Source organism: Myxocyprinus asiaticus, chromosome 8 (genome assembly GCF_019703515.2).
Source record: "Myxocyprinus asiaticus isolate MX2 ecotype Aquarium Trade chromosome 8, UBuf_Myxa_2, whole genome shotgun sequence".
NCBI lineage: Eukaryota > Metazoa > Chordata > Actinopteri > Cypriniformes > Catostomidae > Myxocyprinus > Myxocyprinus asiaticus.
The window spans coordinates 4,462,817-4,490,551 of NC_059351.1; the positions used below are offsets into that span (position 1 = coordinate 4,462,817).

General features: G+C 37.5%; 1 protein-coding gene across 1 annotated transcript; it reads left to right on the forward strand.

The window, feature by feature from the left end:
• LOC127444498 (neuropeptide Y receptor type 1-like) lies at window positions 1-27,735 on the forward strand. The gene is made up of 3 exons (XM_051703874.1): window positions 1-81; window positions 7,130-7,964; window positions 26,472-27,735. Exons 2-3 carry the CDS (start codon window positions 7,239-7,241, stop codon window positions 26,886-26,888), a joined length of 1,143 nt encoding a protein of 380 aa, XP_051559834.1. The 5' UTR covers window positions 1-81; window positions 7,130-7,238; the 3' UTR covers window positions 26,889-27,735.

Below are 27,735 nucleotides of genomic sequence, written 5' to 3' on the forward strand. Positions count from 1 at the left end.
CACACACACACACATGCACTCATTCAGAATGATGGAGACGCGTGTGTGGCTTCAGCTGTGACCGCGCGCAAAACGCTGCAGGTAAGACTCGTACATGTTTTGTCTCCATTGAACACGCTTCTAGTGGAGAGACGCTCCAGGTCTTTCCACTCAATCATCATTCCTGATTATTCCTGCAAGGAATGCTCAGTGTATTGTTTAGAAATAGGCGCAATGGGATTCCATCTGTCACTATGCGTTTGGTGATCCGGTTCACTCTAGCACGTTTTTCAGGGAAAATGTGCATTATGTGCTAAATTGATCTGTCTAATTCCATATTGCATTATAAAATTAACTTTGCGCGCGTCGCTAAACCCGGGATCAAACGCGCAATACTAAGCGCAGATGGTGGGAAAGAAGACATGGATAATTGGACTATGAGGAGGGAAGTACCTGTCGGACTTTGACCTGCTTACAAGATACTCACACGAAACACTTAACTCAGGAGTTCATAACGTGCAATAAGAGTCCTTAATGCTCATCGAAACTGTCTCCCATGGGAACGACAGGACAGTGATGGGATGCCTGACACATATCACCTTAATGTTTTTCCTAGGTTGGTCTTTTCTTGTTTTTCTCTTTAGGATTTGACGGTATATTTCAGGTCACTGTTACTGAGAGGAGACATTGTGATAATATGATTGAAATACAATCTGTCTTATCAAGATTGTATTTTAACACAAGATAAATAGGTTATTATTTCAACTGTCTCACTCTGTGAATCTGTCTTTTTATGGTGCTCTATAAAATTTTTCTGGTGCAAACTGAAAATATCAAAGTTCATTTTGTGTCCTTCTAGCAGAGAGATGTCTGGTGTCATGTGCGTTATGAAAGAGACGAGAGAAATAGAGAAATAGACGGTTTGCAGAAAGAGGAATAATCATATTCAGTAATCATATTTTAAGACTGATTTATAAAGCATTTTAAACTAGTCTTGTAGGAACATATTTTTTGTACTTTTTAGGTAAACGGTAGATTTCTGTGTTTCTAAGACTGGCCACTTATAGGCTGCATGTGGTTTCTAAGATTGCAACACATCTGCTAAATTCCTACCATTAGAGATTTGTATTTGCACCAGGCTTAAAACTCCCTCACATGAGGAAAAATCCTTTTTATCTACTAGGTTGCAATTGCTAAACTGAACAGACTTCTGGTATCAGATATCTTTTGTTTAATGCCTCTCTATATCTTCTCATTTGCCTCCTTTATCACATCAGTATGTCACTGTGTTCTTCTATTCCTCTCCACCTTCATCTCATCTTGTCTGTCTGTACTTTGTCTCTTTTCCATTCTCTCCCTCTTTTGGTTCCCATGGCTCCCAAACGGCCCATGATTTGATCTTGCTAGTTGAAGAAAATGTTGTCATTTTGACAGGTCATGTCTGTCTCTGAGCCACAAGGTGTGAAACGATCTTGTTGACAGATGTTTGAAACTCATGTAAAAAATGTTCGCAAGTTTAACTGTAAAAGAACGAGAAAATGCTACAGTAAAAAAAGGTTAATTGGTTAACGGTTTATTTTAACATATATGGTAAAAAGACAACACGTGTAATTTTATGTTAAAATATTGTTATTAGATGTATAAAGTATGATTTTACCGTATAATTAAGGGAAAAATTTATGTAATGTTTAACAAGAGAATGCATGTACTTTTTACGGTAAGCTACTGTTAAAATTAAGGTGAAAAACAATAATTGTGCATTCCATCCATGTGCATCACATTTAATTTAATAATTTTATGGTAAAGTTATGTTTCTTTATATATATATATATATATATATATATATATATACATTATCCCCTTTTCTCCCAATTTGGAATGCCCAATTCCCACTAATTAGTAGGTCCTCATGGTGGTGCGGTTACTCACCTCAATCCGGGTGGTGGAGGACAAGTTTCAGTTGCCTCCGCTTCTGAGACAGTCAGTCCGCGCATCTTATCACGTGGCTCGTTGTGCATGACACAGCAGAGACTCACAGCATGTGGAGGCTCATGCTACTCTCCGCGATCCACGCACAACTTACCATGCGCCCCATTGAGAGCGAGAACCATTAATCGTGATCATGAGGAGGTTACCCCATGTGACTCTACCCTCTCTAGCAACCGGGCCAATTTGGTTGCTTAGGAGACCTGGCTGGAGTCAAAGTTATGTTTCTTCTTATTTTTAATATCAGTTATGCACATTGGGGTGTTCTGTGTTATATTTTATGTAGTTTAGTCCATGTTTATTGCATTATCTTTCTGTCATATGTGTTACCCTGATGGTGTTTTATGTTTGTGTGAGTAACACTGTCCTGGAAGGGCCTCTCTTGATGAACTTTAAGTCATCATGTGGCCTTTTTTAGTAACTATGGCAATTAATAATACATTTTTAAGTGACAAGCAGATTTTTATAGTTCAAGAATGTTAGTGTATCAAGTTTATATCATTTAGTAAAAAACGGAAGTGAACCTTAAAATATACAGGCACTGAAATTACATCCTGTAAAGCCTGAAACATGGTTGCCATCATTTTTACGGTAAATTTCTGGCAACTACAGCTGCCGTTATATTACCGTTAATTTAACAGAATTGTTTTTACATTGTAAAAGTCTCACATTTTCTTTTACTTTTCCAGTTTAATATGGTGATTTCTAAAGCACATTTCTGTAATATTTAACACATTCTATCAGACAAATAAATTGTGCCATCTCAAGTTAAATGAATGCATCAGTATGCTGTGACATACAGTAGTTATGCCTTCAGAAAGGGTTGACAGTAACAGGGTTGAGCATTTTACAGCTTGACATAACAAGCCTTATGCCTTTACAAGCCAATGTTATGAACCTGCAGGGTGCTTCTTATAGAAAGAAAATGCTGATATTACTACAAATATTCACTTTTCAGTTCTCCATTGGTTACTAGACAAAATCATGGACATTTTAAGGTTTCATTTCGTCCCCTACTGACAAACATAACAAAACATAAGACAAAGTCTTTAACTTGTTCTTGGCATAAAAGGATGATGATGTCACTATGACAAGATTTTCTAATGGAATTGTCCATTTCTTTAAAAAGGGGAAATATGATGATTACAGGGTTGAGGCACAAGTGGGTACACAAAGTCTTCTAATACAATGTACGGACCCACTTTATATTAGGTGGCCTTAACTACTATGTACTAAACCATTTGATACAATGAACTTATTATGTACATACATATTGTTGCATGTAATTACGTTTTAAAGTACTTGAATTTAATTACATTTGTAGTTACACTGTTAACTTTACCCATAACCCAACCCTTACCCCAAAACCTAACTCTAACCCCTAACCCTAACCTCAGCAGCAGCAAATGTGGGAATTCTGCAGAACAACATGTAGTTACACAGTAAATACATAGTCTTGTATGTATTTAATGTTAGTACATAGTAGATAAGGCCACCTAATATATATATATATATAAAGTACAATAATAAATAAATAACAAAATTAAATAAACCAAGGTTCCTGTAATTTACAAATGAATAAATATGTCATGTACATATGTAAATTCACTCATATTTAATTCAATAACTGTACATACCCCTACCTTGCACATACATTTACCACTTGCACATGTACATATGCCATTCTATGTTATATGTCCTATTTTTTTGTATGTCTGTTACCTTGTTTTATATTTTGTGTCTCACTGTAATTTTCTGTGTGCACTGCTTGTTTCTCCTATCACCAAAAAAATGTCATGTATGCAAGAGAACATTTGGCATTAAAGCTCATTCTGATTCTGTAATTTTGTTGAAGTGTTTAGAAAAACAACTAGGCTATATTATCACAGTAAAAACTGGCATTGACTATTTATTGTTAAAAAAATCTTTTCGACAAATATGTAAATGAGGGGCACAAATGGTACCCATTTATTAGAATGACCCAGAAGGTTTTAAAGATGGCATTCATATCAGCTACATTTAGCTCTGTTTCATCAATGAGTCTCTCCACAGGGCTCACGAAGGACCAAAGTTGATGACTTAATTATATTGTCATGGAAATGGCATTACAAGCCTCTGCTGGCTCTTGGAAAGACTATAAATGCTTTCTATTTGCTGTTGATTAGCTCATAAAATTGTCAGATTTTTTAAAATTGTCTAATTTGAAATTTTGGACTGCCAATAAGTCACAAGTTTACGAGTTACATCAGTGCCATAAATCATCTTTAGCTAATAAGAACTGGCCTGCTTAGAACTGTTTGGTGATTAACTCTATGACCATCAACAATATAAGAAAGAGCAGAAGCTTGTGAGTATAGTGAGGAAGAGAGAAAAAATTTGCAGTTGAGACATGGGTGTAAAATATGATTATTTGTGCCTACTTTTGACTGATCATCAGAATCAAGACCTGAATCATATTATATTGAGTTAACAGCATTAACAGGATGGACGGTTTTAAAGCTGTTAACAGATTCTTTCATAAAACAAACAGGCCAGTCAGATTGCCATTCCCTTTCAATTAATAATTTCTACTGTTGAAGCAAAACTAATAAAGACTTAAACATATCCCAGATATGCATGATTTATTATGAGATAAGAGACTATTGTTCACATATTTTATTCACATGAGGTACACTGGAACTTTACACAAAATATTGTATTTAGTGTCATATTTGTCATATAATTTGCCATATGTTTGCCATATAACATATTTGTATATCCAAAACAATAAATAATTATAAAAATAAAAATAAAAATACAAATAAAAAAATTGTTAAATGTGAAAATTTGTTTGGCAGTGGCAGATCGGGTATGTCCAGGAAATCTTGAGGACGTCATTGTTTTTGCAATTTGGTTTGGTAATCTAGTGGCACAGAAACTACACTTCACCTTTACCCTTCACGTGCTCGTCCACAAAATGATTGCTGCTTGTTCATTTTACTTATATAAATAAACTTATGTAACTTACTATAATAAAGCAAAAAAAAAAAAAAAATTCTAGAATATTTTGTCACATTTTGATTTCATTGCGTTCTATACATTTAAATTTGCAAATTTAATTTTGTTTACTTAATCCATTTGAATTGGGACTACATGAATACCTTTTATGGTGATAGTGTAAATTAAATAAATTACGTTGGACCAACATAAGAAAAATGATTAAATAAACCTTAGTAAATTGAGTTTGATGAACCTAATGAAGTTGAGTTAAAACTACAGTACATTAATTTGACCTAATCCATCTACTTTAAATTATGTTGGCTCTATGAAACTGACTTAATCTGAATGAAAGACATTAAATTACTTGTAAAAACCTTCTGCAATTCAGTTAAAGGAATAGTTCACCCAAATATGAAAATTATCTCATCATTTACTCACTCTCATGCCATCCCAGATGTGTATGACTTTCTTTCTTCAGCAGAACACAAATAAAGATTTTTAGAAGAATATCTCAGCTCTGTAGGTCCATACAATGCAAGTGAATGGCGATCAGACCTTTGTAGCTCCGAAAATCAAATAAAGGAAACATGAAAGTAACCCATATGCCTCCAGTGTTTAAATCCATGTCTTCAGAAGCAATACAATAGGTGTGGTTGAGAAACAGATCAATATTTAAGTCATTTCTTACCCTAAATCTCCATTTTAACTGTCACTTTCAGATGTGAAAGAGAAACCAAACAGGCACCACATGTGGCTTTCAGATGTAAAAGTAAAAGTGGAGATTTAGAGTAAAAAAAGGACTTCAATATTGATCTGTTTCTCACCTACACCTATTATATCGCTTCTGAAGGTATGGATTTAACCACTGGAGTCTTATGGATTACTTTCATGCTGCCTTAATGTGATTCTCTGAGCTACAAAGGTCTGATCACCATTCACTTGCATTGTATGGACCTACAGAGCTGAGATATTCTTCTAAAAATCTTTATTTGTGTTCTGCAGAAGAAAGAAAGTCATACACATCTGGGATGGCATGAGAGTGAGTAAATGATGAGATAATTTTCATATTTGCGTGAACTATACCTTTAAGTAATGGTAATGAGTTCATTTTTGAGTGTTGATTCCACTGTATTATTGAGAGATTTCTCAAAAATAGGTGGTGTTGATTTTCTAATCTGACAGAATAAATGTTCATACTCTGCGTACCTAATTAGCCCCTTTTCAAGCAAAGACAATTGAATGACTCCCACTCCATCTTGACATTTAAGGGCTTGCTTCAAATGCTTACGCATTCCCCTTGTAGCCCACTACCCTTAAGGTCATTTTGTAGAACAGAACTATCAAAGGAATACTCTGTACAAAACATATGAATGGCCTGCCATTTAGCATCAGTCTATTGGGAGTAGCTAAGGTCTGTGGAATCCGATTGCAGTTCATGTGCAGGAGACTATTGTAAGTGTACTGGTGTTTTACAATTATGAATAAGAAAATGTCTCTCTTAGTCAGAGAGGGAGAGAGACAAAGAGAGACGATAGAACCACAGACCTAAAAATGGGAGGCTTTGTCACCTCTGTTACCTTGACAACCTGATTCAGACTCTGACATATACGTAGACCAATATGCATTCAGTTCATCTTAAGATTTCGAATGAATGTCTAGACTGTATATGTGTAAATATCTTGAGGTAAAACCTATTTACAGTTATTTATATGCGTAATAGCTCAGCTACTGTTCGATGGCAGCGTTTTGAATATACAAATAAAATTAGTAGACCGCCAAAATCTTTATTAACTTCTCAATTCCATGCACATAATGCACACACCAACACAGGCATAATTAAATAGCTTTTAGAAAAGGGAAACATCATTTCTTATATTATTACATTTGTTGGATGGCATTAGGTGATTCATAATTACTGCACAATTAAAAGTGTATTAGAAAGACATGCCATTTAAAAGTGCAATATCACTGTATAGGTACTGTAGAAGAAATGAAGGCCAAAAAGTCTAGAATCAGTACAAACTGTTGCTGTAAGATCGAAATAACTCCTTATTAAATAAAACTGACAGGGACATGTCTAGGGTTTATTGATATTTATAATTGGATTGGTCAGTAATCAAACATGACATTAGAGACAGTTCTCTCCTTTGAGTATTGATCTAACTGTTGTCGTATGTCCCCACAGCGTGTTGCCCGAAGTAGGACAACATGATCCTGGAAAGGTCATTACCTGGAAGGAAAGAGTATATGATCAGCTGATATTACATCATTCTCAACCAAGACCAGCTGGAACAATGCCAGACTCTACCCTGTTACCCCCACTTTCACCAATCACGGCTCTGAACTGCTCCTTGGACCCATCAAATTGCTCCCTTGCTAACCTCTCCTCATTCTCTTATGGCGACGAGTGCTATGGAAGCCATTCTTTGTTCGTCATCATGGCGATTGCCTACAGTGCTGTGGTACTATTAGGTGTTGTGGGCAACGTGGCTCTAATTCTTGTCATTGCACGGCAACGTGAGCTTCACAATGTAACAAATGTCCTAATCGCAAACCTCTCTGTTTCTGACCTGCTGATGTCCCTGGTGTGTCTGCCGTTCACCTTCATTTACACCTTCATGGATCACTGGGTGTTCGGAGCGGTCATGTGTAAACTCAACAGTCTGGTTCAGTGCTGCTCCGTCTCAGTGTCCATCTTCTCCTTGGTCCTGATCGCTGTTGAGAGACACCAGCTCATCCTCCACCCTCGAGGATGGAGACCCAGCCTGAACCACGCCTGCCTGGGCATCAGCCTCACCTGGGCCCTGGCCACTCTTACTGCCACACCCTTTCTGTTGTTCTCCAGGGTGACAGACACCCCGCTGAAGCAGCTGCCTTCAGTGTTTCAGGAGCAGTACAGGGGAAAGGAGGTGTGTGTGGAGGAGTGGCCATCCAGAGAACTCAAGCTCACCTACACTACCGCCATGCTGGTACTTCAGTACATCACTCCTCTCACTTTCATCTTCATCTGTTACCTGAAGGTAAGATCAGAGACAGAGAGAGGAGTGAGTGTGCATGTGTTTGATTGTGTGGGTTGTTTCTTTCTTTCTTTCTTTCTTTCTTTCTTTTTTGGTGGCTAAAGGATTAGTTCACCCAGAAATAAAAAAATCTGTCATAATTTACTCACCCTCATGCCGTTCCAAACCCGTATAACTTTCTTGCTTATGCAGAAAATGAGAGAATTTTTAATGAATGTCTCTGCCCTTCTTTTCAATACAGCAGAATTGGTTAGTGCCTCACTTTAAATGGTCATGAAACACTAACACTTTTGTCTAGATGACAACAGATTTGAATATATTTCGTATGATGGAAAAAAAAAATGATAGCAAGCATTAATTTTAAGGGGAAAGTTGTTAATTTATTCTTCTTGGTTTGAAATCAATGATGAAAAAATGTCACGTGACTGTGACATATACAGTACATTTTAGATGTACTCTAGATTTGAGCACATCATTGGTTTCTCTTAATATTATTAAGGCAGATGCTTTTGCACCGTGGTGCAAATAATGGTATATGCTTTTTACACCCCAGTGCAAATACTAGCAGATATTATTTTCATTGGTAGATACTAATTACACTCTGGTGCACATAGTGTCAGATGCTATTTGCACCCAAATTTAAATTTGTATAATGCATGGGCATCTCTGCAGTGTGTTTATTGTGTTTATTTAGAGTCCCACAGACACAGTACAGCAACCCCTGCTCCTAAACCTACCCTTAACCTTACCTCAGAAAAAATAACTTTGGTTTTCATGGTTTCACCATGGTATTTTGTTGTAAATTTACAGTAACCACAAAATTAACCATGGTTACTACAGTATACAGTATTACCACCAGATTACTGTAGTATCTCCATTAATTGCAATTTGCATTAAATCTATGGTTTCTGCCAAAAAAACATGGTAACTACAACATTACTATATATTGCAATCTACACACAAGCAACGCCGAGCTGCAGGAACGAGTGCGATCGACAGACCCCGCCTCCGGATCAAACACTTCTCTGCACTCCCTGACATTCAACATTTATATTCATCTATTATTTTATCTATTATATATATACTTAAGTAGTATTTAAAGGAAATATTAAGAGTGGAAACAGAAAATCAGATGGGAAAAAAAGTGGGACAAAAATTGGATTTGAACCGGGGGCGCTATCACAACAGTACACAATCACAATCCATCTTTACAGCCCACGCCACTGCAGCAACACCTATTGTCTAGTCTGTCGTATATTTTTCTAGTTCCATCAGATTATTGGTGTGCAAATAGCTGCACTGTGTGGCAGATGCTATTTACACCGGGGTTAAATAATTAATTAAATGGGGGATCTTTTTCATACAGTCAGAGGCGTTGATTGCGAATATGAAATTGCAGGTTTTCCGCTTTAAAGCTGACAGAGTGCTCTACAACAGTAGCCGACATATTTGAAATGTTGTGAGCAACAAGCAGTTTTAACAGGAGATTTTATCGATTTATACAGAGGTAGACTGGGGCTCGTTTGAAACAGACGTGATCTGAAATGCAAAAGCACATTCACGTATATTTTGAATAGTGCAATGCAAATAACTTATCCTTTATACGTGTATTTACCAGAAATTACTGATATAAAATGACCTGCGTGCGTTTTTGGATTTTATTGTGAGCTTACAAAAAAGTTTATAATATATTTGTGCATTTTGATGTGTGCATTTGTGGGAAACTTTGATTCTGTTAATCAAAGCAAAATTAAGCTCCCTGGATAACAAGGCAGTTGGAGTGTTCTCTCCCCTTTTGCCCTCACTCTGCTACTTACCACACCAACTTTTTCCCCCTGCATTTTTCAAAACTCTGCTGAGAACTGAAAAGTTCATCCAAAAATTAAAATTCTGTAATTATTTACTGACTCTAATGCCACTCCAAACCTGTATGACTTTCTTCCGAGGAACACAGAAGTTGAAACTTCAAAGGGTTTATTTGCCATTTTTTTAGCGAATAGTCACTCTAGTCTGTCAAGATTGAAAAAGGGCAAAAAATAACATTAAACCACAGTAAAATAACCAATATGTCTCATGCTCTATATTCCAAGTCCTCTGCAGCGATACGATCATTTTATGCGATGGACAGAACGGACTCACTCCGTTACTCACTCTCAAATCAAATCATATTAATAAAGTGTTGAAATTAAATATGGTGGCTATGTTGGTAACATCAAACCTCATTGGTTTTCATCACATATTGTGACTAAACATCTTTTGTGAGAAAGTCATACGTATTTAAAATTATATGAAGGTAAGTAAATTATGACAGAATTAAACTTTTTGGGTGAACTATCCCTTTAAACACACTTCACAGTTGTTTACGTACAAGAGTATAGAGCTATATAATTAATGTGTGTAGCATAGCCCAGATAATTAGGTTTTAGAAGAATGTGATGAGAAATGTTTGAGTTGAATTGATTGTAGACTTTGTTATCTTGGTAAATCTCAGCACAGTTTGTGACATTGTTTAGATCTGTTTTGAAAATCTCTATTGCATTTCTACCAGAAATAATTAACGTGAGGATAGTGATAGAATAGTTTCATTTGGCGTAAGCCCCATCCTTCTCACTTGAACCATCAGATCCCACCGGAAGATGATGCTGGTAGAGGAGAGGAACTTACCCTCTCAGCAGGATGGGACCTAAACTGGTGACGATGGGGTGGTGGGGGGTGAAAAGAAACGTGGTGTAATGAGTGATGAATAACAGCTGTGCAGATCATACAAAGCAAAGGTTGCTATAATTGGATGAGAAGCCCGAATTTAATAAATGACGTAATGCTACTACAAGTCTTCTTTCCCGAAACTACCACTACACTTCCACTTCTTGAGGGAAACACCAGTGCTTGCAAGGCAGCAGAAGAATAGTGTGAAAATGTTTAGGTTAGCATACGTAGTTTTTAAGCTTTGCTTCTGGGTAAATGAACTGCTGCATCAAAACCTGTAGATTCAAGACAAAAAGACCAATCATAATTCAGTTTACAAATATTGCAACCTGGTCTCATAGTGAAAACGTGACTTTATATACATTTTTGCAAAACTTGTTATATGTGTATCCAGGTACAGTTCCTGCAGTTTCCAGGTGAAATGAACACTAGAGGCACTACAAGAACTGTGTGTTTAATTCACTTTCACTCAAATCATGACTTTAATGGCTGATTATGTCTTTATAAATACTTATTTTTCTCTCTAATACTCAGAACCTGCTATTTTATGATATCAACACACTTTTCCTCAAACACATCTTTTCAAAAACAATTCATTTTAATGCTTTTATTACAGACTTACCTACAGTACATATATACACTTATTCCTATTCTGATAGCTTGCGCAGTAGCTCACCGGACCGCGGTTCAAGTCCAGTCATGAACTCAAGCTGACACATGACATGACAGAGTCATAAAAGTGGTACGAAATGATGTGGTTGCTTCAGAAACTTTGTTTTTTCATTTCACTTCTGCATTTTAAACACTAATGGTTAGGATCAGGGATTGATAATGTCTTTTTTAACTTCTCAGATATACATTTTAAAACACTATTGGTTAGGTTGCCTTTTTTTCTCTCTCTCTCCAAATTTTTTTTTCCTCCAAAATGTTTTATTATTATTATTAATAATAATTTTTATTTATTTTTATGAGAGAAAAAAATATTTTTGAATTATTTATTTATTTATTTATTTTGGAAAGAAAGAATTATTTATGTTGTGAGAGACATCAAAAAATTTTGAGAGAAAAAATAAATTTGAGAAAAAAAATTGTAGAGAGAAAAAAAAAAATTTCGATAGAAAAAAAAATTGTAGGACATAGACTCAGAAAGGCACAAAGACACCTAAAAAAAAATTGGTGACATTTTTTTTTTCACAGTGCGGTTCAGGGCTTCCGTACAAACATGATATACAGCACGTAAATTTTGAATTGCAAAAATGTTGCCATGCTCATGTAAATTTCATGGGACCAGGCTGAAATATTATAATGATACAAATGTTTCTGTTGGTTACATTATGAAAATATTTGTCTAAAATTCTATCAGTGTTCCAAAGTCAGAGGCAGATTTTCAAACTTATTTAAAATTCTTCAAGTATAAAATTTACAAAAAAATTACTTTAGAAATCCAACTGAAGTTAATAAGATTTCCCATGAAACTGAATAATGTCATATTATTAGTCACAAATAAGACTTGAATCATTTTAGAGGGTGCTACAGGAACACTCATTTCTCTGTGTCAGTTTAAATACATTCTGTGGGTGGTTCAAGAGTCTACTCTCTTCCATATTCAGATGTCAGTCTTATGAGCTTATCCCCTCCAAAACATCCCAACTAGTGTATGAGAGCCTTGTGTACTTCTCCTATGAATGACAATGATATTCAACCAAATGTACATTGTGTTGCTATTTTCTTGTCTCTGGGGAGTGCACCTTATGGTCTGACCAGTGAGGTTACTGGGTGAATGGGACTTCAAGAGCTTTGCATTTTGACATTTATTCAGGCTTATCTAATAGGGGATTGCTCTTATTCATAAAAGTTAAGCTGGCATGCTTCATGCAAAAAATGACATGATGGTAAACATAATAAAATCTTTGATCGTTGCAATGTAAGGAGAACAGGTTGGATTAAAATGAATTTATTTACACATCAGCCTCCCTGCATAATTCTCTCATAGACTGCAACTGTAAATAATATGTTATACTCTAGTATGAAGAGTGTCACTGCGTGATAATATCTAAGATGTTTTAGGTTAGCTGAGGATGCCTGTGTGTGTATGTCCGTCTGGACTGTTTAGCTGCTCTGTGAGGCTCAATAATGAGGCCAGTCTCAAAGGGATGGACGGACACAAACACACACACACACGCACGCACACACACACACACACACGTTGGAGCGGCTATCCTTATGAGGACTCTCCATTGACATAATGATTTATACTGTACAAACTATAGATTCTGTCCCCTAACCCTAACCCTACCCCTACCCCTAAACCTAACCCTCACAGAAAACTCTCTGCATTTTTACATTTTCAATAAAACATTGTTTAGTATGTTTTTAAAGTGATTTGAATTATGGGGACACTAGAAATGTCCTCATAAATCACATTTATAGCATAATACCCTTGTAATTACCTAATAATTTTTTTTTAAAAAAAGTCCTCGTAAACCTCTTAAACCTGCCCACACGCACGCACTCACTCACACACACAAACACACACACACACACACACACACACAAACATATACATTTAGGCATGTCTCTCAACCAGTCTATAGTATAGTCTAAGATTACTACTGAGGTTTTTTTTTGTTGTTTTTTTTTTTTTTGTCCTAGAAAACACAACTCATACATAGTTTGGACATAGCTCACTGAAACTGAGTGTGTTCTGACTGAACATGACCAGCAGCCAACATGACCTGCCACATCAGTTCACTGCCAACACACACACACTACTGCTGCAGGTTTTGTAAGAGAAATAGAAACAGAGAGAAGGCAGAGAGAGAGAGAAAGACACAAGATGAGAAGAGACGGTGAGGGTCTGTGCTTAAACGGATCATTTAAAAATTCAAAGACCTTAAAGATCAGAAGCATGAGTTATAATCTTTTCAGAGTTCCCCCTGCAAAGGGTACAAAAATAATAATCATTGATAAAGAAATAGGGAGAAATGTGACAATACAAAGGATTCACTTTATGACAAATGGTTTAAGTGAAGAGGAAGATTCACGTGACATGCTCTAGTTTAACAGTAATGGGTTTAATATGGAGATATGATGCTGAGTTGTAAAAATTAAAATGAGCATTCTGCCGTCACTCTGACGATAGCTCACTGTTCAGAGTGGCAAGTGCTGTGAAGCACTTGTTAGTATTCAAGTGAAGTGACCGAGTTTTGTCAAGGATGCTTGTCACTTTTACACCCAATTAACCACAGGCAGTTCAAAAATGGAACACCGCTTACACCCACCCACATGCACACGCACACATATCCATATACATGTAATTCTTTCTGTCCTTCCCTCTTCCTCACTCGTCTTGGTTTCCATTGCTTTTAACCACTTTCGATTTAAAAATTGTGTATTGACCAAACAGTACTAATGAGTAGTGGTTGACTATGTAATGGTTAAATGCAAATATTGATATTTAATGATAGTAAATATGATGTACACAAGCAAATTATTTTACACAAAATTTACTTAAAAATCACTAAGTAGATTACTAGGTACAGTAGATTACTTCAGAAATGCAAGCTGGTACTGATTACAAATTACATGACAAAAATTGCAATCAGCAACATAATCTCTTGGATTATATATGTTTTTTAGGTAATCTAATCTGATTATTTTTTGATTACTTTTTGATTACTTCTGACTCAAATATTGTTTAATTGATGTTGCATGCATTTGAGTAGGATAATGCTATTTGCACCCCGTTTACACTTGGTATTAAGATGGGTCTTGGGTGATCCTATCACATGTAGTCAGGTGAGACACATTGCTGTTTACACCTGGTTGTTTAAATACGTCTTCTGTGACCACTTGTGTTCGGATTTCAAGGGGAGGGTCTCATGACGACATACATCAGTCACTGTGTCACTGTGTTACTGCATGATATAAAAGCACAACAAAGTCAGAAAAGACAAAGAAAGTGCAAAAAAACGGAGCGTTGTTTCTCCCAGATGCACCTAAAATTTAATCTAAGCATAAACGCAATACTTCAAGCAGAATTATCCATTATTTTAGTGGATTACCTGTATTAAATGAGCTTCAGATGTGTGCGCTTCTTATCTGTGTGATATCAAACACACTGAAGAAGATCGATAAAGTTCTCGTGCTTGTGTAAATGCTTTTTCATATTTTCAGATTGGACATTTATTTCCTTTTAAAGATGCTCGTAACCGGCAAAGTTTAAACTATTGTTTTAGAGCAGTGGGTGATTGACAGGTAAGGGGTGGTGCTTTGCATCTGGGATGTGTTCAGGACAGATTAGCATTTACACCTCAAATGCGATGTGGTCACATGCCTTTTTGACCACATTCATATGTGGCTTTTGTGATCTGATGACAAACATTTTAGACTCTGTTTAGACCTGTATTTAGTGCTGACCACATGTGATCGGATTACCTGAAACGCATCTTAATATCAGGTGTAAATGGGTTCTTTCTTTTCTTGATTTTCTGCGCTTTTTCTCCCCAATTTGGGATGCCCAATTCCCAATGTGCTCTAAGTCCTTGTGGTGGCATGGTGGCTCGCCTCAATCTGGGTGGCGGAGGACGAATCTCAGTTGCCTTCGCATCTGAGACATCAATCCGTGCATCTTATCACGTGGCTTGTTGAGCACGTTACCACGTAGACATAAACCGTGTGGAGGCTTCACGCTATTCTCCGCGGCATCCACGCACAACTCACTACACGCCCCACTGAGAGCAAGAACCACATTATAGCGACCACGAGGAGTTTACCCCATGTGACTCTACCCTCCCTAGCAACCAGGCCAATTTGGTTGCTTAGGAGACCTGGCTGGAGTCACTCAGCATGCCCTGGATTCGAACTCGTTACTCCAGGGGTGGTAGTCAGCGTCTTTACTCGCTGGGCTACCCAGGCCCCCAAATGGGTTCTTTAACATAATATTGCTTAAATGCATTTAAGTAAACATACTCAGTGAATCAGAATATGAGATTATATGACTTTTTGTGTTTAACTCACTATTTTGGCAAAGATTACAGAAAATGATGATGTGAATTATTATTATTTAGAAGAGGATTTTTTAAACAATTGTCTTCCAAGTTTGATTTTATTTTTCATCCAGACTTCCAGAATCAACAATAAGTGAAGATCACTGGATATGATGTAGACACAGGACTGTATTACACAGTTATACATCAGTAGTGTTTAGTTACTTGCATACTTATTTGTCATGAGAAGGCATGGTCTAATATTAGCAGAAAGCTGATTTAGAATGAAAAATGTTAAAGATTTAAAAAAAGGAATTATGCGAATCAATAAATTATGAACAATTTACTGCTGTTGCCTGATAAATACGTAATTATGTAATCCGTAAAAAAAGTAACTGAAATTTGATTACGAGTTTAAAATGTAATTTAACCTAATTACAAGTAGTTTATTTTTCTAATCTGATTACAGTACATAATCTAGATTATATATTTGATCATATATTTTGGAACTAAGGCCACATATATATTAGTCCATTATTGCTTGCAAACTTCTTTTTCGTTTTCCTAATGTCATTGTTTTCCAAAGTATGCCTTAATGAAGAGCGTTTTCTAAAGACTCCATTTTCGGTGGAGGAAAACACTGTTATTGTATGGATGAGAAGTGTAAATGTAGCAAAATTATGGAATGTTTTTAGGCCGAAACATACTCTATGCAAGTACGTGACCACAGACACAACTTGCAGCACAAGCTCTATTTCACACATTGTGGTGTTCTGAAATGTGTCCGAGCGCAATTCATATCCCAACGCAAGTAGGAGTTGCATTCTCAGCGTTGCCACAAGAGGCGCTAAAGTGAGATTTGTGTGAACTGTCCACTTCTACAGTGAGTGTTCTCTTTCAAGCCAATTACTGTCATGGCAGAGCAACGGTTTTAAGAGAATTGAGCAAGTGAGTTAAAGTCAGTATATTTATAGCAATTTACCTGAATAATAACAAATGCAGTTTAATGGCACAGACATTTGATAGTAACTCTATCACCCCCTTGAGTACTGAGATTTGTTATAATCAATAATAATAATCTTCTTTATTTATCACACATTATACATTTGCACATATACAGTGAAATTCTTCTTTTTTTCACATATCCCAGCTAGGCTGGGGTCAGAGTGCAGGGTCAGCCATGATATGGCGCCCCTGGAGCAGATAGGGTCAAGGGCCTTGCTCAAGGGCCCAACAGTGGCATCTTGGTGGTGCTGGGGCTTGGACCCCTGACCTTCTGATCAGTAACCCAGAGCCTTAACCGCTGAGCCACCACTGCCCCCGCCTGCCATGGTAACACAAGAACGAACATTAAGCATGTTAATTTGGTCCATGCGTTGGCAATGCAGTGGCCAAGCGTTCACATCTGCACTCACATACTTTCATAGAGTATGTTTCGGCCTTTAAAATAATGTGTGGAAATGGCCTGACACTGTGTCCTCCTGACCAGGACGTGACAATTGTCGCTTTCACACAGCCTTTTCCAGAAAATTAGCTGCAATTTTCAGTTTAGAGGTCATGTGTGAACACGACCCGTTCCAAAATACTGGTAAATTTAGCACACTTAGCTGTTTCCCTGAATGAGAAATTGTAACATTACCCGAAAAGTTCAGTTTTGATGTTATGTGTGAACAGATTCGTAAGATTAACGGTTTGAGCATGTAGGCGGTTAGGATGTACTGATGTAAGACGGAGATGATTCAGTTACTCTGGAGTCAAAATGTCATCAAATTGGACAGATAGTTTCGTAGTGTATGAGACCCCATTTACACCTAGTATTAAGATGCGTTTTTGGTGATCCGATCACATGTGTTCAGCACTAAATACAGGTGGAAATGGGATCTAACACGTTTTGTGATCGGATCACAATAACCACATATAAATGTAGTTTAAATGTAAACGCATGTAAACGCTAATCCATCCTGAATGCATCCCAGCAGCAGTGAAGCACCACCCCTCGCCTATGCACTAAAACCAGAGTTTAAAATTTGCAAGTTACGAGCGACTTAAAATGGAAATGATCATCTGATCGAAACATTTTTAAAAGCTGATACACATACAAACAGGAGAACTTTACGGATCTTCTTCAGTGTATCTGGAATCAACATGCATTGACACTTATGAGAAGCATGAACATCTGCAGCTCAGGTTAATACAGGTAATTCACTAAAATAACAGACGATTCTGCTTGAAATGTTCATTTTGTGCTTAGATTACATTTCAGCTGCATCTGGGAGAAATAGCATTTTTTTTCGCACTTTCTTTGTCTTTTCTGACTTTGCTTCTCTTTAATGTCATGCAGTAACACTCTGACATAGTGATTGATGTTTGTCATCATGAAACAGAGTCCTTCCCCTCAAAATTCAATTACAAGTGGTCATAGGAGACGCATTTAATCGACCAGGTGTAAACAGCAATGTGTCTCACCTGACCACATGTGATTGGGTCACCCAAAACGCATTTTAATACCAGGTGTTAAAGGGTCTGAAGCTTCATGACTCAAATATGAAGTCATACAGTGAGCAGCCGATTGAAATCGACTGTGCGTGCAACAACAAGCGCTCAAAGTGGAGAAAACATTTAGCGCCACACAGTTCCAACTTACACCGCAGTCTCTGTCTTTCCACCCAAGACCGCACCCAAATGTGCTCAGCCCATTTCTTTTGAGAATTGGAACAGAGAAGCAGCAACATCAATGGCAGCGCTCCCATACATCCATGTTTGTTTACATCTGTAATGCGTCTCATAAAACGGGGGCGAGTGTTTCCACATGAGTTTGTGATCGAATGGACTTGACAGCCGGACTGTATGTAATCCTCAGTCGTTTAGTGTGTGATGCCCAGTATTTTTAGATTCTGTTCAGATTTTAGAATTGGTCTAGTGTAATCCAGTCTAAAGCTTCATTCGCTTCAATCCAAGCAAATGAAGAAATTTGTCGACTGATAAAATAAAGAACTAACAACATTTGAGAGAATAATGGCATTTCAGTGCTGATGTGTGAATAATAGCAAAAAGGAAAAAAGATGTAAACCATTTACCAGAAAAGGTACTGCAATACAACAGTTTATTTGAAAGGGGCTAATATTTCAGCGATGTGACAGTATTAAGACAAGCAATTTTTCGGTCCACAGTGAAAGAGAAAATGGTGCGTGACGCAACAATATCCAGATTGATCTCACTGTAAATTTGGTGACAGTAGGTTGAAAGTTCCGCTGCTGAAATCGATCATTGCTTTCTAAAGTTTGAACTTTTGCCCCTAGTGGCAGAGCTGGAAGTGTTTGTTGCACATGTTGACACATTTTCCGGGTGAAATGTCCACAAAGGGGCATCAAAAGCAAGTGGTAGTTGTAAAACAGTCAACAGGCATGCATGTTTCATTAACCCTACCCCTAACCCAAACCCCAACCCTAAACTTAACCGTCAGTAGAGTAAAAATTTAATTGTAGTGCCAGATGGAAAGGTGATCACGTCTGAATTTATGTAAAAATATCTGATATGGGATGATGATTTTCAGTTATTTGCAGTGTTGAGGAGTAGCTAATAAAAAGTAGTGATGCTCTAAAATGACATTTTTCAGTAGTGTGACAGCTATTTTCACAATAGTGTGACTTTTCCAGTAACAAGCTTCATTTTCCAGTGAGCAGCGGTGTAGTCCCACAAAACGCTACATTTGTCACATTGTATCGCGAATGCAAAAATGAAGCCGAGGGGGTAATCAAACGTGCTCAGCTATTCCATCCTCTATCTCTCCCGCTGGGAAATCCAAATCATTTAAGTGAATCTGTTCTTTCGGACAGTTCATGCAAATGAACCAGTTAAAATAAACAATTCACTTCCTGTTTATTTCAGTGAGTCGATTTTTTTCGGACAGTTCATTTAAATGGACTAGTTCACTTATATGTTTCACTAAATCGCTTGAGCCCCTTATACATTTTCCTTGTTTAAATTGCTTAAATTGCTTCGTGTGGATGATTCATCTATGTTTGTACTCTTGCTACCAAGTGCAATGCTGCAGAAAAAGAAATCAAAAGAGCAACAAATTGAAGTGTCACTTCATGTCACTCTTGTGGCTGGTTAGGAACTTGGATTATCATGGAAGACAGACACTGTATTAATTGTCACTTTATCACGTTGTGTCTGGTTAAGACAAAGTGCAACACAGGACGGAAAAAGCACTTCTATTATTAGGACAAAGGGCACAATTATCGGCCGATGACGAAAATCTCGAAATGGCCAATTAATTGGCTGATTTATTGGCTAGGTGAATGTATAGATCTATCACTAACATAGAGTGTAACTGAAGCATTTATATTCAGTGAGATCCTGGGGTGCTACTGTCATTCAACCATCCCACGGTCCAATACTTCAGAATGTGACGCCAACAGAGATTCTGGATGTCCAGTCAGGGCAGAAACTGTCAGATTACATCAGATCAGTCTTTCTCTCTGTATGCACCAAAGACATTATGAGTCCTAATGACTGAGGGACATTTTTATGCTCCACTGTCAGGAAAATCGAAGCAGGATCACATTTATAAAACAAAATAAACAAATCCAGTCTCCAAGGACAAGCTTTGGAGAGCATAACTTGTACATAAACACATAATGCATACCATAAGAATATTCTATTTAATGGAATTTGTGTAAGACTGGCTTTCAAATGCGAGCTGAAGTAAATAATACGTTACATATAAATGCATATATTTCTCTGTCTCTAACTCCCCCCCCCCACCCCCCTCTCTGCCTGTGGGTTATTTTGTCATGCAGTTATTTCAGGTCACAGGACTCTGTGCCAAAGCTACCATTCATCAAATAAGGAGAGGAAAAAGGGAAAAAAAGGAAGGAAGGAGAGCTAGAAATGGAGATGAGGGGGAAAGGGGCTTGGTGTCAGTTGTCCTAGCAAGACTCTGACCTGTTGATGTCTATGCAATGAATTAATGAACAAGTCATTCATCTATTTGAGCTATAGAGCTGTTCAAGTTGTAGTCCAAAAACTCAGAAGAGAATTCGCCATGGGATTCCTCTGGATTTTTCTATGGGTTTTACTATCAGTAAAATAAGGTCTCTGGTAAATATTACTTGACAATACATGGATGTTCTGTTCTACAACATAGATTACACACATTTTAATAGCTCAGACGTGAATTGTGAAGCCGTATTGAAAAGCATACTTTTTTTTTTAAAACACACGGGGGCATCCAAATTCACATTTGTGGTATAAAAATGTGTGTAATTTATGTTGCAGAAAAAAACGTCCACGTATCTTCAAGTAATGTTTTCCACAGACCTTATTTTACTCATAAGTTGCAAAATCCCATAGGAAATTCCTGAGGGAACTTAGCTTTCCTGGTTCGCCTACAAATTGACGTCACGGCTAAATAGCTCTATACAAGGACCGGATGCATTTGTGGTGGGTGGAGCTTGCGCAGATGTTCTGTTCTAAGTGGACAGAATGCTTTTCAATCATCAGGAAAGAGAGACAAGGCTTTTAACAACGGCACAGCTCTGCCCCATAGCTGCACAAAATCACATTTTCATGCATGAACACACTCACAGAACTAAACATTAACGGATGGAAAATCTTGTTTTTTTCCCCTCACTTTTATTTTCATAAAGAGTTTCAAGTCTATTTTTTTTATCTGTAATTTAAATAAGTTGAAGAAGTCCAATGAACTGCAGGTTCTAACTGCAGGCACCACTTTGATTTTACTTTTAAATTTAAGGTAGCAATTACACTTAAGTTTTCAGTTTTAGTGGGTTGATGTTTTTTACAGTGTGGAATAAGACACATTTTCATACATTTGCTTGGGTTTGTTTTGAATGTGTTCAGTGTGCATATTAAGGTACATTGTTCTGTGACACTGCAGTGATTTTGTAACATCATCACGTATAGCGTGCTTAAATTGTGCAACGTTGTGTTTATGACCCATAAAAGGGTGCTTTTGTGTTCAGTCTGCCAGCTTGTGTTGACTCAATAATATAAAAGACACAGAGCCTGAAAACCCACACGCACACACATATCATCATTCGAAATGCCAGAGCAACTTTTTCCCCACTGTGTTCTTAATGATGGTTTGCCCTCAGGTCAGCTATTTCTCCTGAGCTCTGGGGAGCGTGTCATTGGGTTGTACATTTAGTGGTTGTTGGTGGAGGAGGTTCGTTATAGACTGCAATTTTAATTCAGACTGGGTTATTGGACTACTGGTAATTGTGGAACTGAGTAAAAGGGGCCCTCAATGGATAAATGATAATCCATGTCATTATCATTCTGACATTAGATAGTAATGACATGCTATTGTTTGGAAGAAAACGATGCAAGATATCATCTGTAAAAATGGGAAAGTTACCCAGATCTACCTCCCGAGAAAGGGATCCCCCTGTCAAAAACTAAAATGGTCAAGTCTGGTTTTGTACTGTCAAGTTCAGTCAACAGAGCAGTGTAGATGTGACCTGTATTGGTAACTCAGTGACAAGTTCTTAAAAGGTAGCTACAAATATGAAGTTGAAACTGGCTTTCAGAAAAGAAAGAGCACATAGAGAGCAAAAGCTGCAGTAGAGAGAGCGTTCAAAATTAACTTTCTGCCACACCTGCACTCGACATGAGCCAGTCTCTGTCTCTCGGTATAAATGCACCAGTCATAAAAACAAGAAAATATATAGCCTACTAAGTTTGTTCCTAATAATTCATTTTAGGAGCTTAATGCAAGAAATATTCCACATATGTTTTGCCACATGGAGTTCTGGTGCAAAAAACCAAAGTGTAAAAAGCAACAAAAAGCATCTTCTTTGCACTAAAGTGCAAATAGTGTTAGACACCATTTGCACCCGCAATTAAATACTAACATACAGTATATGGCATCACTGCAGCATGTTTGTATTTATTTAGAGTCCCACAGACATCCTACCCCTCAACTTAACCCTAACATTACCTTACAAAAATTACCATGGTTTTACTATAGTAACCATAGTATCACCATGGTATTTTGTAGTAAAATCATAGTAACCACAAAATTAAACATGGTTACTATATTAACACCATATTACTGTAGTAACACCATGATTAACTGCATTAAAACTATTTCTTCCCCATAAAAACATGATAAATGCAATATGACTAAAGTAAAAGCATAATTAATTTTACCTGGATCAAACCTTTCTCTCAACTCCCCGACTTTCACTGTGATCAAATCACTGCGAGGAAATCAACATTTATATTCATTTGTATTTATTATTATAAGAAGTAGGCTACTAAAGGAAATACTAAAAGTGGAGACAGGAAACAGGATTGGAAAAAGTGGAACAAAAGGCGGATTTGAACCAGGGTCGTTGAATGAAATACACTCACAATGTCGTAACACCTCACACAACTGCAGCGATACTATGGGGTGCAGACTATTGGATTGCATTACATCTATAGTGTAAATAGCCACTCTATTAACAAACAAAAAAAAGCCAATTAATTCGGATGTTACCACATGCCGCACATTTTTCAGGTTAACATCATCACACAGCAACTTGACATGCTTTGCTATCATGTTCCAGTACTCTGATACCGACCCCATACTGCCAAGTTTATGACAAGCATCATCTCTCAGACATTTTTTCATCAATTCAAATGTGATTGTGGCACTAATTATAGCACGTTGTTCGAGCTGCCTTTAGAGACACAAGTTGTGGTCATATGAAATCCAGGAAGTAAGTATCACATTCGCATTATCAGTGATGAGCGCGAACATTATGTTTTTACTCCACTTATGGTTTGAAGAGGATCCATTAAATTTATTGAAATAACTGAAAAATTACAGTAAAGGCATTTTTAATGTTACAATGAACTATTTATTAAAATAAACGCTGAACTCTTCAAACTTTCTGTTCACCCCAAGAATCCTCTACTTGCAGCAATGCAAGTGTTTGGCACATACTGTTCATTAAAGCTGCTAGTTTAGGACCTGTGATGAGTCTGTTTCTCAAATTAGGGACTATGATGTACTTGTCTTCTTGTTGTTGTGCATCTGGGTTGTCAGTTTCTCTCTCTGTCCCGGTTAGATCAGGTTTGTTTTATTCTTTCAAAACAGAGGTGCATTGAATAGCCTTCATCTCTCAAAAGAACAATAGATTGATGAATTTGAGGAGAAATATGTTTCTTTTTGGTTATTTTTAAAACCGAAATTTGACTTGCAAGTATAAAGTAACTTATAAAAATGCTAGTGTACTCATTACCGAGGCTGTAAAAAGACACTATATTGTGATTTCCACACTTCATTAAGTAGCACGACCATATTTAAATGATTTCTTGAGGATTATGTGACATTCTTAGTAAACTAGAGTAATGACAGCTGAAAATGGGGCTTTGCTCTCATGGAATTTTAATGCAAATAAAAACATAAAACACTTATTTCAAATAGCAGTAATAAATTGCAACATTTCTAATGGATTTTCTAGTATTTTTTATCAATTTAATGCATCCAGGGTGAAGAAAAGCATCTGTTTTTTTTTTTTTTTTTCAAAAACAAAAATATCTTAGTGTTCTAAAACATTTGAATGGTTGTGTGTAATATAGAGATATAATATAGATTATACCTCTGTAATCTTGGTCAAAATGGAACATTCTTAACATCTTTTTCCCCCTTAATAAATAGCCAAATATACTGGATATTTCCCTTCATTTTAATGAATGGACATTTGCTGTCAACCAAGCTAAACCACACCCCCAGCACTGCGCATGTGTGTACGTCAAGACCGCAGAACATTTACATTTTAGTAGAGAAAAGATACTCTTCATTCCCGTAACAAATGCAGCCAGTTTGAACGGGAATGCCGTTCCCCCACGAGATTCACTCCATTACCTGCGTTCCCCCACGTTCCCCCCCATTTCCAGCCCTGAATATATATATATATATATATATATATATATATATATATGCACTGTACATACAGTATATATGTAATCGGTCCTGCTCAACCTGCTCCAAATGGGATTTGAACTGGCATCTCCAGCATGGAAAGTGGGCACGCTAACAAGGAGGCTAAAGGCTGCAGCCTCTAGTGTCAGTCACTAGTGCGCCTCTTGAGGCCAAGGGAGTGAGGTTTACATGCACTGCACAGCTATCACGTACTAGCTGGCTCCCATTACACTCACCCCCCAAAACCTCACTCCCATCCGGGTCATGGCACCACTGTAACCGGTCCTGCTCAATCCACTCCAAGATGGATTCAAATCGCGTCTCCGGCATGGGAAGCGGGCACGCTAACGAGGAGGCTAAAGGCTACAGCCCCTAGCGTCAGTCACTAGTGCGCCTCTTGAGGCCAGGGGAGTGAGGTTTACATATATTGCACTGCTATCACGTACTAGCTGGCTTCCGTTACATATATATTGTTTGTAAAGTCTGAGTGCGATGAAGCTCTGGATATTATTGATTTTCATTTGTGTGTGAGCAACTAAAAAGGTATAAATCATTTGAGATCTTTTTAAAATTTGATTCAACATTTTGGGATTCCCAGATCTCAATTTTATAAGTATTTACATCTGTGCCACCTGCTCTGCATTGTTTTTGGGAGTAGCACGTACCCCCTTTGAGCGGCAGATACTCTGGGAGTGGTGATTGCTGCTTTTGGAAAAGGTCATGAGGCATCAGTGTATTACTCCCTGCTAATTCAGTGTCTGGGGGACGGAGATTTAAATTCTCTCAAAAGATTATGAGAGGAAGATTGAAATTTGTTATTGGAGGAGGGAGTGTGGGCTAGGATTCTAAAAAATCTCAAGTCTGCATCTAGAGATGCAAGGGTTCGCCTTCTGCAATTCAAGATTTTACGTACATAGATTTTATTGGACCCCCTCTAGATTGTATAGGCTTGGTCTTAAGGACACACCTATCTGCTAGCGATGCCGTTCTGAAGATGGAAACACCACCCATGTTTTTTGGTGGTGTCGTAAGATCCAAGAATTTTGGCTGAAGGTGCAAAGTTTTGTGTGTGATGTGTTGGGCACTCAGGTCTCGTTCTGCCCCAGACTCTGTATTTTGGGAGATGGGGAGGCCATGGATTTGGAGGATAAGTACATGAAGGACTGGGTTTTTACCAGTGTGATGATTGGTAGGCAGGTTATTTTGAGGAGTCGGTAGTCGGATGGAGCACCCTCGTTCCCGGAGTGGTGCGTGGAGATGGGGAGGGTGGCTGCCTTCGAGGAGGGGTCGAGCAGAAGGATGGGAGTTAGGGATTTTTACACTAAGAAATGGGGCAATTACTTAGCATTTATGGGGGAATCTCGAGGAGGGACGGTGGAAGGAGTAATTAAGAGTTTCGGTTTTTTTTATTTGTATCTTTTTTTTATTATTATTATTATACTTGATTATTGTATTTATTTTATTTGTGTGTGTGTGTGTGTGTGTGTGTCTATATTCTATTGACCACAGGGGTGTTCGTGGGGGGGTCAGGGTGGGGTGGGAGTTTGGTAGGGGGAGGGGATATAGTGGGGGTTTCATGTTTAAAGTGATTGATTCAATATATATATATGTTGTTGTTTTTTTGTTAATTTATGAATCAATAAAAATGTTAATAAAAATAATGTATAAATCATACAGTAAAAAATAGAAAACAACAACATTTATTTACACCGCAAACATAAAATGGTTTAGGGGACCCCAAAATTATCCTGTACCCAAGGCCTAACCATTGGTGTAAACAAGTGTATAATAAATGTGCATACATTACAGATTTAAATTGTGTTTATAGATGCAATCGTATGAAGAAACCTTTTTTCTGACTCTCTCCTCTTTCAGATCTACACCCGTCTGCAACGGCGGAATAACATGATGGACAGAATGCGTGAAAATAAATACCGGAGCAGTGAGACTAAGCGTATAAATATCATGCTCTTTTCCATCGTTGTGGCATTCGCTGTTTGCTGGCTCCCGTTAAACGTCTTTAACGCCGTCATCGACTGGAACCATGAAGTCGCCATGAACTGCACCCACAATCTTTTGTTCTCGCTGTGTCACTTGACTGCGATGTGCTCCGTCTGCATAAACCCTGTGTTCTACGGGTTCCTGAACCGCAACTTCCAGCGTGACCTAGGGGCCTTCCGACTCTGCAAGATTATTTCAGCACGGGAGAATGAATACGACATGGTTGCCATGTCCACTATGCACACAGATGTGTCCAAGATGTCGCTAAAAATTAGTAGCCTAGATCTCTAGCCTAGTATAGCTTACAGTGGACTTTTCTGTGTTTTGGGAAATGCACTTGATCTCCTAAGATTTACTTTTAAATGAAAATTGTGCATTTACAGTAAGAGTGATTGTCAGTTTTGTGGCTGCATGCCAAACATAACCTGTTCACCATGCTGTTTTATGATGCGTGTTCACAAAGTTTATGGGTGAATTATGTGCAGTAAGGTATCATAAAATTGTACATACAGTGTCAAACACTGGATACATTCCTTACAAACAGCCAATCCCCTGAACCAATTAGGGTTCCTTAGGGCAAAGCGAGAAGCTGAAGACACATTGGAAATCTTGCAAGGTTCAGAGAACTGGACTGAGCTTTGATCACTCTGATGAAGTCATCCTGCTGTGTTCTCTGTTTGACTTCAGTGAGTAAAACATGAAGAAACAAAGCAAATGAATGCAAAGCCCAAGAGGTCACGAATTCCAAGATGAATTTTAATGTATAATGAATGTCAGATGTGACTTTAAGAGAACAATTTCGTGTTGTTTCTAAACTGGTTTACATTTCTTTGAGTTCTGGGTGTTCTGAAACCGAAACTAAATTGAAGTGATTTTCTTGTTCTTTATCTATTGACAAGCCAAGCCTGCAGAAAGTAAAGGCCTGTTCTTATAATATAAACCCATTTTTTAGAAAATTTAAGTATTGTCATATGCGCTATTGTAAAAGTAATAATAATAATAATAATATACACACACACACAGTGGTTTATTTTAAAAACATTTGTTGTGTGTGCTTTGCTTGCTTTGCTTTTGTTGCTCATGGAAGTTTGTGTTTTCTGTGCTTCAGTTTAAATACTCTCACTAACTCCACATAGAC

Bases quoted from the DNA above. Each gene is read 5' to 3' on its own strand.
- LOC127444498 (XM_051703874.1), top strand. From the start codon at position 7,239: ATGCCAGACTCTACCCTGTTACCCCCACTTTCACCAATCACGGCTCTG. The intron at 7,965-26,471 runs GTAAGATCAGAG...CTCCTCTTTCAG, and splicing joins TCTTCATCTGTTACCTGAAG to ATCTACACCCGTCTGCAACG.